A 14786-nucleotide genomic window follows, 5' to 3' on the forward strand; every position below is an offset into this window, starting at 1 on the left:
TGAGTAGTTGAGTTTCGACTGAATACTGCTTCTTCGACTACGTCTTGCTATTCCGCCAATCTTATGTTGGTCGGTTTATCTTGGCTCAGTCTGCTCGGTTTAGCCGAATTGGTTCTGGCTGGTTTATTTCTCCTTTATCAAAAATCACGACCTACTTACTTAAGAGGTACTGGTCCAAGCGTCCGTGTAGCGTAATGGTAAAAAAATTATATATTTTTTTTTGTAAGTAACAAACAAAATTTTTTTCACGCCAAGTAAAACACTGGTGCCCGATATAAATTATCTTCATAATAACACCTTTTTGGGAGTTAAATCAAAAAGAAAATAAAAACAGACCTTTTTGGGTAGAAATCTTCATAACACACGTACCTTGGGGAGCAGACAGGGAGCTGTAGACGCGAAAATCTGCAGGTATTTCAAACTTCTACTTCTTCCTTCTTCTAGCTTTTGTCTCTCCTTCCTCTTCTTCTTCTTCGTCGACTGATTTTGACCATGGGTTTTTCGTTTTCCTCTTCACTTATTTTTTTGCTTTGTCTTCTTTCAAGCCTGCTTCTCCGATCAATAATATTTGTCTGCCTCAATAAAAGATTTGCATTTCAGTTTAATGTTCCACAGGCAGTACTTCCTGGTACTGTATTTGAATCAGTTGTTCGAATCCCTTGTGATATGCAACTGAAACAAGTGTTAATGGCAAAAAAGGGATTTGAATGTGGGGCTGTTCTTAGGGCTGTTTGGTTGTATGAATCCAGCCATTTGAAATTCCTGTAGTCATGAATGGGTTTTTGGACATGAACCCATTCATAAATCCACCCATTTCAAAATATAGCCTAAAAACGTGAATGAGTAGAATTAGAATTAGGTTAGGTGAACTGATGGAATGAAACTTGCCTCCTTGAATGAGCAGATTTTATTTTTACGGAACGAGACTTTTTAACTCAAACTCTTCGAACGAACGAAGATCCTGTGGACAAACGACATCGAAGGCTCTTTCTCTTCTCGAAATCTTCTCCTCTCGGCAGTGATTTGCTCGCATTCATAGTTCATTGTAATCTTCTTCTCTTTTCATGAACGCGTTCGGTTGTTAAAAATAATGGAATCAACCCTGCGAGTAATGAAGGCGATTTTCTTCTTCATCGTTCGCTTCTGCGTCGTCTCTAAATTTTAGACTTGTACTTTCGGAGGTTCTTCTTCTTCTCAGCAGTCAGACTTCACTCTCTGAGGTCCAGCAAGGTTCGACCCATTCATCTATTTCTCATTTCTCTTGAAGCTCGTATTGTATGCTTTGATATTTATTGAAAAAGATTAGTTTTTGTGTTCGATCTGTTGTGAAAATGTCATTTTATTTTTTGTTTTTATCCCAACTTTATTTCGTGTAGGGTTTCTTTAGTTCAACTATCGTGCTTCTACCTGATTTCGATCAGTGTTTGTTTGGTTAATCTATAGATGATTGAGATATCTTGTGGGGTTGGTGAACTACCTGTTCACTATGGCTCTGTGTAGGCTGCGCTTTCTGTTTTCGATCTGTTTAGCTACGAAAACTGTTTAGCTTCTATTTTGAGTCCTTAGAAGGTAAGGATGGATTAAATACTAGCCTTTCTAGCACTTCTACTGGTTTCTTGCCAGCCTCTGGCTACAGTAATTGGGGGGGGGGGAGTGTGAATGTTGTGTTTAGCAGGTGGGGCATGTGTATTGTATGTCATAGCAGGGGAAGTGGAGGGTTGTGAGATGGGGCAAAGTTGGAAGTAAAACTGAGTGTTTGTGCAAGGGAGATATGAATGGAGAGGAGAAGGTGTGAAGATTTATGCGAGTAGACATACTGTTAGCCCTTGCTTGACATTTGCAAGTTCTCTTGTGTGGGTTCGTGGGAGTGCATTTTGCTAGGATGGAAGATGTTTAGACTCTTCACCATGGGTTTGAGATCTTGGTGACCAGCCAAAAACCGAGACCTAGTATTTTTCCAGGCTCAATTTGAGTGAACTTGAGGACCCATCTCAGTGGGTCCTAGGGCTTTGTTTGGGCTGGAATGGGGGTATTTTTCCTATTTAAAGCCTTCTAAACACAATGGGAGCCTTAGAATTGTGAGAAAACAAGTATATATATATATATATATATATATATATATATAGAATTGTTCAACATATATTTAATCCAAAGTAAGAACACCTAGTGTAGAACATAGTTTTTGAAAGAAATGAAATTTGGGTAGAAGACTCACCTAGCTTGAAGATTGACTTCAAAATCACTAGATCCTCATTGATTAGTTGTTGTAGATGAGCTAAATGGAGTGTTGATGCAGTCTAGGGGGAGATCCAAGCACCTTTTCGGACGAAAAATCCGGCCAAAAGATGAGAACCAGCAAGGTGGCAGAGGTTGATGAGATAATGCGTTTAAGAGACCTTGTTGGATTGAAATTTCAGTTGAAACCCCAAAGATCTCGGCCGGGATTTACTACTACTGATATTTCACTTAAGGTTGTCTCAAGGTCTCACAAAACCAATATCTCGGCAAAATCTCCTGATTCCTCGAACCATGCGCATCATAGATTTGAAGTCCAATAGTAAGAGTTTGTGGGACTTTTTTTTTTCTACATATCTATATATTTTTGTTATTTTCAATATTTTGGTTTAGAGTGTAATTAGTAAATTAGCTCTCATAGTTAAATTCATGGTGGGAGATCTCGCTCTCGAGCGAGATCTTGCTACCATGAAAAACCGAGATCTCGACCATCTCGGCGAGATCTCGGTCGAGATATGTCATTTTTTGGGCGTCAACTCGGTAGCCCATCTCGGTGGGTTTTAGAGTCCCAGTTAGGCTAAAACTTGGTATTTAGCCTATTTGATGCCTTTTGAACACACTAGTGGCCTTGAATTTGTGAAAAAACAGCCCTAAGTATGATTTCTAAGTCTACCCATATTGTGAAACCGAAATGCTGTAGGATTAGAGAATGCATGGTTATATAACATATAATATAAAACCATTAATTCTATAGGATTAGAGAATGCAAGGTTATATAACATGTAATATAAAACCTTAAGGCATATCAATGAAAATCATGTGTATCAAATACATCAAATAACTTAAATGTCATCAAGATAACATTCATATGAGTATTACAATCTTAACTTTCGAGAATAGAATGATTAAAGTATACAACCGTTAGAAGTTTTATATAAGTCATTAACGCATAAGTTCATAAGACAAGTAGAGGATGATTGAGCTTTCTTTGATGTTGTAGATGTGCTAAGAGTAGTTGCAAGTGAAACTTTGGCTGAAATCTACAAAAAATTTGGTAAAAATTGAGAGTTCCAGCGAGATATGGGCGAGATTTGGGCGAGATATGGCGAGATCTCGAGCGAGATATCCCATCTCGCGCCCGGCCCCTGATCTCGTCTCGGTTTATGAAAAAACCGAGATATCTCGCGAGATCTCGCACCATGGTTAAATTTTGGTATAAAATGTGTAAGGATTGATTTACATACTAACTGGGGATGGCATTAGTACTTGGGCAAACCCTAGGAGGTGGTACTGATGATTGCAATTGAAAAAACTCTCTGTTTTATGGAAGCATCTTATAAATGGAGTATGGAATCCTATGCGGTTCAGATAACTTTGTGCTTATTCTGACATTTGGACCTCATGATTTCAGTTAGGTACACATTTCTTGTTTCTAAATACTGAACTCTTATTGTTCAGATTTTGTGTGGCTGCTTTTGCTGGCAGTTTCAGTTTGTGCCAAAAGTCTAAAATCCATGATACTGTGTTGAACTCCTGTGGTTGTGTTTTGCTATCCTTTGTTGCATATGAATGGCACACATTAATATTAATGATGGGGAAGTATCTTGATTGATTAGGTCATGTTATTGCTCGTTTAGAATCTTGTATGTTCATCTCTTTGGTGTTTCTATTTTGTATTTGGCTATGATATCCTGGTTATTTCTGTGATGAGGCTTCTTTCTAATAAACTCACTGCCAACATGTTATTTATTTTGGTTATTAGGTGACATACATGTCTGTTGTATTGTAATGAGGTAGTTTCCGTTTTGTTTCTATGTTCTGGAATCTGAAAGTCTCAATTGACTGAATGGACTAAAGACCTTAAGGAATACCGCCCGTTAGTACTGGTTCTGTCCTTGGTCAGTCCACATGGTGGTGTAACCAGCGTCCAGGTTAGCCGCCTAGGACCCTCTTTAATTAGAACCAGAAGACATATGGGTTGATCTGGGTATGTTGTGGAAGAAAATGAACCTATGGGTACCCTATGGGAGGGTTTGGGTATACTTTGAGATGGCTGAAAATTATTGGATAACCTATGGGGTGGTTTGAATGAAGAAAGATAAGAAATATATTGTTTAACTTGGGTGCGGGAAGTTTAGGGGAAGACTTAGGGTTTCAACAAATTAAGATGGGAAGGGATTTGAAACCAAATAGGGTTCTGGAATACCCAAGGGTACCCTGGAATGGGATGGAAATGGCTGGGGTCTTTGTTATGTAGCTAGGGGAAGGTAAGGGTTAACATAGGTATAATTTAAGATACCAAATCATTCCCTAAGTAGGATGTGGGGAAGGAAAATTAGGATTAAGACGTTGTGCAATGGGAAGGGAAGGGTTAGGATTTTATAAAACCTAAATGGGATGGGTTTGGGAGGTCTATGGTTAAGGGAAAATGAAGAGGAAGCTTGTGGTGGGGAGGAAAGGGGGTAGGGGAGTCTTGTGGCAAAGGGCTCCAGGTGTTCTGCTGATTCTTGCTGAATCTGGATTTTCTCTTCTTCTTTCTTCTCATTTCTTTTCTTTTCTTTGTTTTTCCCTTTTTTCTTTTCTTTTCTGTTTCAGATCTGCCAAAGATTTCAAGAAAGAAAAAAGAAAATTAAAAAAAGGGGGAAAAAGGCTGCCACAAGGGGAAATGGAATGGGGAGGGGAAGGATTGCTGCCACTGGGTTTCGAAAGGGAAAGGGAGGGGTTTCTTGCTGCCGCAAGAGTGAAAAGGGGGCTGGGGTTGTGTGATGGAAGGGAGAGGGGCAGGAGTAGGTTGTACTTGCTTGGCAGGAGAGTGTGCTGCTGGGAGTTGAAGAAGAGAGCTGGAATTTCGGAAAAGCTTGCCTCAATCTCAGCCTAGGTAGTGTGGAAGCTCCCCACAACTCTAAGCGTTCAGTCTTATTAATCTTCAACTGCCCATTACATGAGAGGGTGCTCTATTTATAGCCATATTACTTGGACTGTAACTAATTTACAACCTTGGATTCTAACAAATTAACATACTTGGAATCTACTAACTAATCAGACTTGGACTCTAGCTAGGGAATCCTCTTGGATTAGAATCCTTTTTACAACTCAGCACCAATCAAAAGGAATCTTCTAAATAGACTTGCAAAAGTAAATAGGTAATTATCCATAAGGAATCTTTTTTAAATTAGATTCCAATTGGGACTCTTAACCAGACTAGGAGCCTAGGACTCTGTCATATCTCAGGAATACTGATCCAAATGGTAAAATAATGATAGACCCATAATCCTTCCAACCAAACCCTTACTTGAGTCCTAAAATTGCTGGGAAAATGACCAAAATACCCCTGGGGTATATGGCCAGCTTTAAAATGGGCCTTTTGGGGCACAGTTATAGGGGGCCCCAACCTGTTACATTGCATGGACTTGGATTTGGACCTCAAACCATATCCAGTCTATATTTGCAACCATTTTAAAACCTATTCAAGTACCAATTCACAATTGAAGTGTAATATGAGGATTTTCCTTTTTGTCAGTCATTATCACTCTATAACACTGTGTATGGTTCTTTATCTTTTAATGAAGAGCCTCTATAAATGTGATGTGCTCGATCAGATTAGATCATATTCAGATCATCCCTCCTCTCTTTCTTGTTTGGCTTGCCTGAGAGATGTCCCTCTTAGGCTTTGCCTATGTCGATGTCTCCTCCCTCATGCTCTTTGTTGCTGTTATAGCAGTGTCCATGGCTCCTAGACTGACATAGAATGCATGAAAAATGACCCTTGATACTTCTTGGAAACCCTACTTTTTCAAATTACCTTCCTGCAACATTGAACCTTCTTGTGAAGAGAGAAGAAAATAATGGTGTAGACATCAGCTGCAAAGAATTTCCAGATTGGTTGGCGTTGAATAATCCACTAGTAGTTCTCTGTAAAAAGTCATATTTTTGTAATTAATTTAGGACATTGGAATGTTAATGGCATTCTTGTTATTTTCTTGAGGTAGCTTGAGGGAATAATGGCTTTTACTGTTTTACAAGTATTATTTGGTTGCCAAGGTGTCGCCTAGGAGTCCAGGCCCTTCTGTGGGTCAAGGTGTCCAGGTGTCGCCATGGTTTTCTTCACCCCCTCTGAACACCTTGCCACCTTGACAACTATAGTAATGTCATTACCGTAATTACTGATAAATGGGTAAGAATGGGTGTATCAAATGCATTGTTGTTCCAAAACTGGAATAGATTTGCCCAATGATCAACTACAGAGAAAGAACACTTTCCCAGGCCAAGAACAGCAAAACACATGTTGGGGAAGAAAACCCGTTCTTGGTGAAGAATGTTTCCAATACAGACTTAAAGAAATGCGTTTGTTTGGATAAATAGTAGAATATTGAGAAGCCGATGTGCTTACTGGGCTGCTATAGTTTTCAAACAGAACAATATATAAACCTTCTACATGACGCAGTTAAGATGATCCAAACGGGTCATTTGGGCCTTAGAATGCCCTATTTTGATCCATTGGTGGGTTCAATAGACCTTAAGCTACGTATTTTTTGGTTCATTGATTTAATAGTGTAATTTGTAAGCCTATAATGTGGTGATAAATGTTAGTTCACTGGATTAGTAGTTAAATCGATTGTTTGATTTAGATTAGGATACTAAGCATTCTTTTTTGATTTTTTTTTCTTTTTCTTTTTTACCTTGTAGAGTGTTTTAGAGTTTTTAGGAGTCTTATTATTAGTCAAATCAAGAATTTTTGAAGGTCTCTCTATATATATCCCCCATCAATTACAGATTATGTGAATAAAGAATATTACTTTTTCATAAGAGTTTTAGTGCTGTTGAGGTATGAATACGGGATTGATATACTTAAGCCTGATTTTTCTCTTCTACTCTATTTTCTTCTTCTCCTTTCTTACTTTCAGTAACATCTACAACCATTCAAGCTGCTGTTCAAGAAGATCTTTGACAATGATAATTTGAATGATACCCCAACATCGATTTGTTTGAAACCATTCGAGCTGCTGTTTAAGAAGATTTTCAACAATAGTAAGTTGGGTGATCCTCAATTTAATTCATCTTTTAACCCTCTGAGTCCCTGACCCTTTTTTCCCCTTTTTTGAATTTTCAATCTCCCTAGCCCTGTCCATTAAAGCCTATCTCCAGTCCAAAGTAATTAGAATCCTCTGGAAATGATCATCCCCTTTATTCTATCAAGTGTACACATCCAATTACCATTCAAGATGCACAATCTTACATGCTTTCTTAAAATTTCTTGTTCACCAATAAACCCTATTTTCTAGCCGAAATTCTGCCCCTGGCCCCTTTCTCGATCCAAGTTACAGCCCGTCAAACCAGTACAACCCATTTTCTTAACCATCCCAAAATCTCAGAAACCATAACTTTTTCAAGAAACATACGATGTACTTATCTGATTTGTTGCAAACTTGAGATGGTATCTTGTTATGTTATATCATACACACCACCAATCTTGACTTGATTTGACTTCCCCAGAACCAACCAATATCAAAACCCTATCTGTCCTCTTCCCTCTTCCCTGAAAAGAGGAAAAAATCTCATCTCTTTTTTTTTTCTTTCTTCCCAGGCACTAGCAGCAGGCCCTCTCCTTGGCCTACAGTATCTCTTTCCTTCTCTATTTCTGCTTGAGGTTAGGGTTAAAGGAAAACCTCTCTTGCACAACCAAACCCTTGGGGTTTCATTACCAACACTCTTCCTTACTGGGAGGGTTAGAATTAGAGTTTGGGCGCTTCTCCTTCACTTGCTGTTTTGGAAGACCAGTACTTGTATTCAGTAAGTCAGGCTCCTGTGATCCTCTATCTGAATCTTCAGAAATTAGTCTGCGTCATTTTGGACAGTTCTTCCAAGTCCCCTGAATTCTGTCATGTTATGCTGCTTATCAAAGGGTGAAGGCCTCCACTATTTATTTGGTTTAATTCATTTTTATTGCTTATTCCCAATTTACCCCTCCTTTTACCTCCCCAGTCATCCTGTCTGTATCTTCAGTTCCTAGTCTGACCCTGCTCAATAATTCCTAAATCCATTCATTTGCATTACCCTTTAACTTACTGAGTAAATCCTCAGATATTACTTTCATTGCTTGGTCAATTGGGTGGGTCCATTAGCACCCAATCACGTTGTGTGACCTAATACAGTACTACTGAATATGAAAAACACAAAATGGTAGCCAAAATAAGATTTTATGTCAAACAATAGTTCACTAGGAGCATTTGAAGCACATCAATAGAGTCTGAAATATGAGTCGACAAATTGTGAAATTGGTTTGAAACTGAACCTGAAATGAACAGATAAAAACATTACATAGATCAGGGATTATGTATTTTTCTAACCAGGTAATTTTTTGGCTAGATAATGTACATTGAGATCAGACATTCAACTCTCAAAAAATCCTAGGTAATAAGAAAATAATAGAATGCAGAGATCAAGAATTGATTCAAGCATGAATAAGAAGTTAAGAGCTTTTAATGAAAAAAGTGTGTAGAATGGCAAAAATCTAATAATTTGAAATCAAGATGTCAGAAGATGTTGAAATTCAAGTCAGGTTCATGAAGCAAGTTAAAGAGCATTAGATCAAAGCTTGAATGATTCTGGCGGTTGGATTGATTAATCTTAAAAAACATTTAACTTGTAAATCCATGATTTAGTATAGGAATTCAATGTGGAAATGATGCAGTTCAGATTGACAAATTACGTCAATTGGCCTTGCAAGGCTTTATTTTGCCCATGGTTGGATTATTTAGGCCTTCAGTTTCTAAATAATTAGTGTTTTTGGTGTGGTGTGCTTAATATATAAGCCCATAAAGTGAGGGCAATTTTAGTACATGAGATTAGTAATTTGGAATATTTAATTACTAAGCTTGTGTAAAAACTTAGCCCTTTGGGAACGTTTCTTCTTAGAATGTTATAGTTAAGATGAAGCGGTTGGCTCAGAAGGCTGACACACGTGATGTAGATTGTGTGTGTGTGTTGGTTGTGCTTTTGGATTATAAAATTTTATCACTTTTAACTGATTTTAGGATTTATAGATATTGTTATTTTATTCAGTTCTGAGTCTTTTGACGCCATATAATGACATTTTGAATGTATAAGACATTAGGTAGCACTATGATAACTGGTATGCAACAACAACAACAAGCGTTTTCCCAACTAAATGGGGTCGGCTACATGGATCCTTGCCTTCCAATCAGCTCTATTTGATGCCATACTGGTTAGAAGGTCTAAGCTATATGCATATATTTTTTCACCATGTTTTCTAAGGTTATCTTAGATCTGCCCCTAGTTCTTCTAATACCATCAATCTGAATTGACTCACTTCTCCGTATAGGGGCATTAAAGGTATTCTTTGAATGTGGCCGTGCCACCTCTATTGAATTTTTTATAGCTTATCATTTATCGGAGCTACTCTAATAATTGATATATAGGAATCTTAAAACAAATATTACTATTATTTTCACTGCTAATGGTTCTCTTTATGCCATTGATGTTGAGATCTATGGTGTGTTACAATTCCATAATCTGTGATTAGGTTAAGCATAGAATAGAAGAAGAAAGAAGACCGAGAAGAAGGGAGAAGAGACAAGATGAAGAGAAGACAAGATGGAGGGATTAGAGTTGTGCATGTCTCCCTATATCCTGTTGACTTTCCAAAAATTAGAAAGACTGAAAAATAGTAACTTCTACAGCTCCCTTCAAATCAGATCTAAATCTATGCTTCCTAAACTAATTACATAGGAAATCTGGAGATAAATCGGTGCCAAATCTAACAAGTAAAATCAAATTTGTCCCACGTGTATCTTTCCTAAAATAACCACAAGACTGTTGACCAACATAAGATCCATGAATATTTTGCAATATTTTGCAATATCTTGCTGACCAAGCAACAGTATAATATTGTTCTAACTCCATCTTTAACAGTGTGGATGTGAGATGTGGCCCTTAAATTATGCAATCCTAGAATGTGTGGTGTGCCAGTGTAGCGTACTACTCATTACGTTGAATCTATGTACTTTAGGTGGGGTGGAAGATTGCTGAAATTGAAGTAACATCAAACTAGGGTTTGGTTCCTAGGTTTTTGGGAAGAAGAATTAAGGAAGAATGGTCAGAACGGGCTGCAGATCAAATTTCCCTTATGGTGAAAAAGAGAATCTAATCCTAAAAGGAGAATTTATGATGTCTGGTTTGGTCTGTGGATGGTGTCCAGAAATTGAAGCATGTTAGGGTTTATGGTCTATAGAATTAGAAGAATGGTTGGGGTTATGAATGATTCAACTTATCGTTGTTGAAGATCCTCTTGAACTTCCACTTGATTGATTGTAGTTGTTATTGAGCTGTGGTTGAAGCTGGCTAACAGCTAGAAGACAATTTGAGAGACCAATTATGGAAGACTTGGGGGTTGCTTGAAGAATTTAGAAGGGTATAGGAAATAGAATAGCTCTCTCAAGACTAAACGATGCTCAAAACAGAAGTCTTATTCAAAGTCTAATTGAGACTCCCAAAAATGTTGAGATCCCAAAATTAGAGGGTAGACTCTAAACTAGCATTCCTAATTAAATCCCCGTTATGATTACCACTCCAAATAAAAATTCACCCTAAACTACCATGATTTTCCTGCTGGTATTGGGGGAGTTCCTACTCTTATTCCAGTGCTGGTTCTGGGCAGCCATATTACTAAGTGGATAGGGTGGGCAGCATGAGTGGGTTGCAGGAATCAGCTGCGTGTTAGTTTTCAGAATGTTGGTTTCCGCTTTATTCATGTTTTCTGTGACAGTTACACCTTTTTCTGTCTCTGTGATTTTCTTAGCATTTCAGATTGCTGTTTTCTTCTTTCCCACATGCACTAATCCCCCCCCCCCCCCAAAAAAAAAAAAATAAATAAATAAATACACAGTGGATTCTCAGCTGAGAAGCAATACTGCATCTTATCTTTGTTGCTCAAGAGAGTTTTGTCTCTTGACTCCTATGTCTAATTTCATGACAGTGCAATTATATGGAGATGTTTAGCTGAGGGTGCAATACTCTCAGTTTTTTCATTTAAGTTCTTGTTCTTATTACCAATTACCTGGATCCTTCAGAAACTTGGACCTGTTAATTCCTGTATCACTTTACAACTTCTCCCCTCATGGGCCATGGCACATCACATCATGAATCAGTTTTAGTGGTTTACTCCGCTGTTTATTTCTAGATGGGGTCAGTAGGTGATGTTGTAGTTGCGGCAGGGAGGGAACAGGTAGGGCAGTCAGGGGCAGTGGTGTGGCGAAGTCTGGTGAATGGTCTGGGCAGGGTGAGTCGGTTGCAGTGGCTGGTATTGTTGCTCTGATGGAAATCAATAATAAAATGTTGGGGGCATTTCAAGTTACTTATTCAATTGTTTTTGATAGGTTGTACACAACATAGGTTTTTTAAAAAAACCTATTCTACGTAAAAAATTGGTAGATGTCAAAACAGACTGACTTACAGAGTTACAGTTGGGTTCTATATCTTTTTTATGTCAAAGTAAATCTATGCAATTGTCCCCACTTCTGATGGGTTGCTTTGAGTTCCCTTTCCATATTGCAGAAATTGTTGTTTAAGAGTATTTCATGTCACTAATGTTGACTTTCTTTTTCCCCCTTCTTGCTGTTTTTCCTAAAAATGCTGTCATTCTATTCTGTTCCCCTCTTGCTAGAAGACATTGCAAGAATTCAGTCTGAAACATTTCTATGATGCCTTTTTCTCTAGAAGTCCCAAGGGTTCATCAGGTTAATTGGCTAAAAATTCTCACAGAAAACCCAGATCATGAGACAAGGTTTTGGAGGTTCAATTGATTCTTCCCATTCACCTAAATGGATTTTTATTTGTATGTAATTTTAATAAATAAATGTACAAAAATATCTTGATACTGAAGGATATAAAACACAATACATCAACTATGTACGTAAATAAACAGAAAATGACTAAATTATCCCTCATCTGTACACATTGCATTATTTAGTAATATGTGCATAGCTTAATAACAGCATTAGGTTAATTTCTGCTTCATCATCTTTGCATGATACTAGTGAAATGGTGCCCAGGATGCTAAGATGGTTCTTTTTTTGTGGATTTATTCTTTGGGATACACTGAACATTTGTTAAGTTGATGGATGATTTGCTTATTTTCTCTATTCTAGCCACACTAAATGTTCATTGGGAATTGATGATAAAGAGTTTCCTCCTTGTTTGACTTCCACAGGCTAAGAGCCTCTTAGCTTACAAAGAAAGAACTACAGTTGAAAGGAAAGCAAATCATAAGAGAGATGGTACACGATGACAGTGATGAAGATGAGACGTTTTACTACCGCTACTCTTCTGCTACTCCCTCTTCTTCCGGTGCAGAACATCACTCCTCCAACCCTGCAAAGAAATCTGGTGGCAGTGGCGGCTTAGCCCCATCGAAATCAACAGTTTATGTGGGCAATCTAGACTACAGCCTTACTAACTCGGACCTTTTCACCATCTTTTCTACCTTTGGCAAGGTTGCAAAAGTCACTGTCCTCAAAAACCGTGTCAGCCGCCAAAGTCGTGGTGTCGCCTTTGTCCTCTTTGTCTCACAAGATGATGCTCGCAAAGCTGTTCAAGGGATGCAAGGAAAGATCTTGAACAAAAGAACTATCACCGTCTCAATAGCTGCAGACAATGGCCGGGCCCCTGAGTTCATACGGAGAAAGGTATACAAGGATAAATCTAGGTGCTATGAGTGTGGTGAGGGTGGCCATTTATCCTATGAGTGTCCTCGTAATCAGCTTGGGCCACGGGAAAGGCCTGTGCCGAAGAAGGTAAGGACCGCTCAGACAGGCAAGGGAGCAAGGCAGGGGCAGAGAGATGGTGATGATGACTATGATGATGGTAGTGATGAGTCGGATGGTGCAGCGCGCTTTGAAGATGATAACTGGGCATCCGTTGTTGACACTAGAGGGGCCAGTGATAGGATGGTGAAAGAAGCTGAGGCAATTGGTGAGAAGAAGATGAAGCAGCAGAAGAAATCTAGTTATTTCAGTGATGAGAGTGGTGATGATGACTGACTCTTTTCCATTTCGTGTAAATTTATATTGACAAGATGTTAATAGAAGAACCATCTTTTTCTCTTTGTTTCCTCTTGATTTTTCATTTTGGTTAAATTTAGGTGATCAAATTTGAAGAGTAAAGTGATCTTAATTTGATTCTTGATTATGTCTGCTTGCACCTTAACTTGAATTACATGGAATTTATGAATGAGTTGAGTTGGTAATCACATCAGAATTCAAACCCTAATTTGGAGCACTTGATGAAAAAAGAGAAACACATCATACGCAACAATTGAATTCTCACACCATCTATAGTCACAGACAAGCCCAATTAATATTTACATATAAGCAAAGCAAAAAAATAAAATAAATGAAGAAAGCCACAAAAGTTGTATGGTCATGAACTCTATTTCAAAGAGAAAAGGAGAGTTCCGAGCCACTTCCTTTGGATGATACTCTTAAATAAAGATTTTAAGTAATGAACTTCAATGATTTTGATCTTCAGACTTCAATCCGGCGGAAGTATATTCTTACTTTTTTATTCTTAATATAAGTCAAGCATTTGTCCATTTGTAATAAGAAAAAAAAAGTTTGGGCATAGGAGGATTATCACCACAAGAAAAATCACATCTAATGGGGTTTACTGTCACTAATTAAAGCAAAATCCAAATAGTTGCGGCATATGTAATATCCCCTATTTTTTTATATATAAAAAACATCTTTGTACCCAAAAAAAAGTAGTGGCAGTTTTTTAGACTGTCACTAAATCGTCACCAAAGCTCTCTCCATGGTGAGCTGATGGGTCTAGTCTAAGGGTGTAAACTGGTCTGATTTGGATTGGATAGTGGTAAAGACCATATCCACACCGAGTATATTTGGACAGATTCGGATAATATTATGTTGGTTTTCTGACGGATTCAGATGATAATTGGATAATTAATTTTCTAAGTAAATTCTTCTAAATATGTATGAATACAAATCAAATTCAAGTTTTTGATTACCTATTAACATCTTTACCATTTTGTCTGTGAGGGCTTGGTTTGAAATTTAAGAATTTTAGCAACATTTGAAGTTAGTCTAGTCAAAAATTAGAAAAATAGTCACATATCTCAAGTAAAAAAATGTGTAAAAATAAGAAAAACAAATCAAAGTAAGTAATTTAATCGAATAATTTTATCGGATGGATAATCACTAGAAAAGAAGTATATCATATCCACATCGTATTAAATTGGGGGACCCCCAAAGAGGGGGGGGGAATTGGGGGCAATTTCAATATCCCCCTTCCAAACCCCCAAAAAAAAAAGTCTCCAAAACCCCCCCCCACTCTCCCCCCCCCCCCCCCCCCCCCCCCCCCCCCCCCCCCCCCCCCCCCCCCCCCCCCCCCCCCCCCCCCCCCCCCCCCCCCCCCCCCCCCCCCCCCCCCCCCCCCCCCCCCCCCCCCCTTTGTGAGTAAAAAATTATATTTTGAACATTGAAAATGATTACTTTTTAAGTAATATAAATGTTGTATGA

At 38.3% G+C, this 14786-nt stretch overlaps 1 protein-coding gene across 2 annotated transcripts; it reads left to right on the forward strand.

Moving 5' to 3' along the window:
* The first annotated feature begins 324 nt into the window (after positions 1 to 324).
* Positions 325 to 13628, forward strand: U11/U12-31K (RNA recognition motif and CCHC-type zinc finger domains containing protein). Of its 2 annotated transcripts, XM_089152750.1 has the most exons (3): positions 325 to 411; positions 905 to 1230; positions 12464 to 13628. In XM_089152750.1, the coding sequence occupies exon 3, from the start codon at positions 12528 to 12530 to the stop codon at positions 13290 to 13292; it is 765 nt and encodes a 254-aa protein (XP_089008876.1). In that variant the 5' UTR covers positions 325 to 411; positions 905 to 1230; positions 12464 to 12527; the 3' UTR covers positions 13293 to 13628. The 2 variants fall into 2 exon arrangements, with proteins under 2 accessions (XP_089008876.1, XP_089008875.1); XM_089152749.1 differs by lacking the exon at positions 905 to 1230 and having other exon boundaries at positions 337 to 411; positions 12464 to 13627.
* The last annotated feature ends 1158 nt before the right edge of the window (positions 13629 to 14786 follow it).

The sequence above is a fragment of the Hakea prostrata genome, chromosome 4 (genome assembly GCF_041222555.1).
Source record: "Hakea prostrata isolate BN-2017 chromosome 4, UWA_Hpros_2, whole genome shotgun sequence".
Lineage (NCBI taxonomy): Eukaryota > Viridiplantae > Streptophyta > Magnoliopsida > Proteales > Proteaceae > Hakea > Hakea prostrata.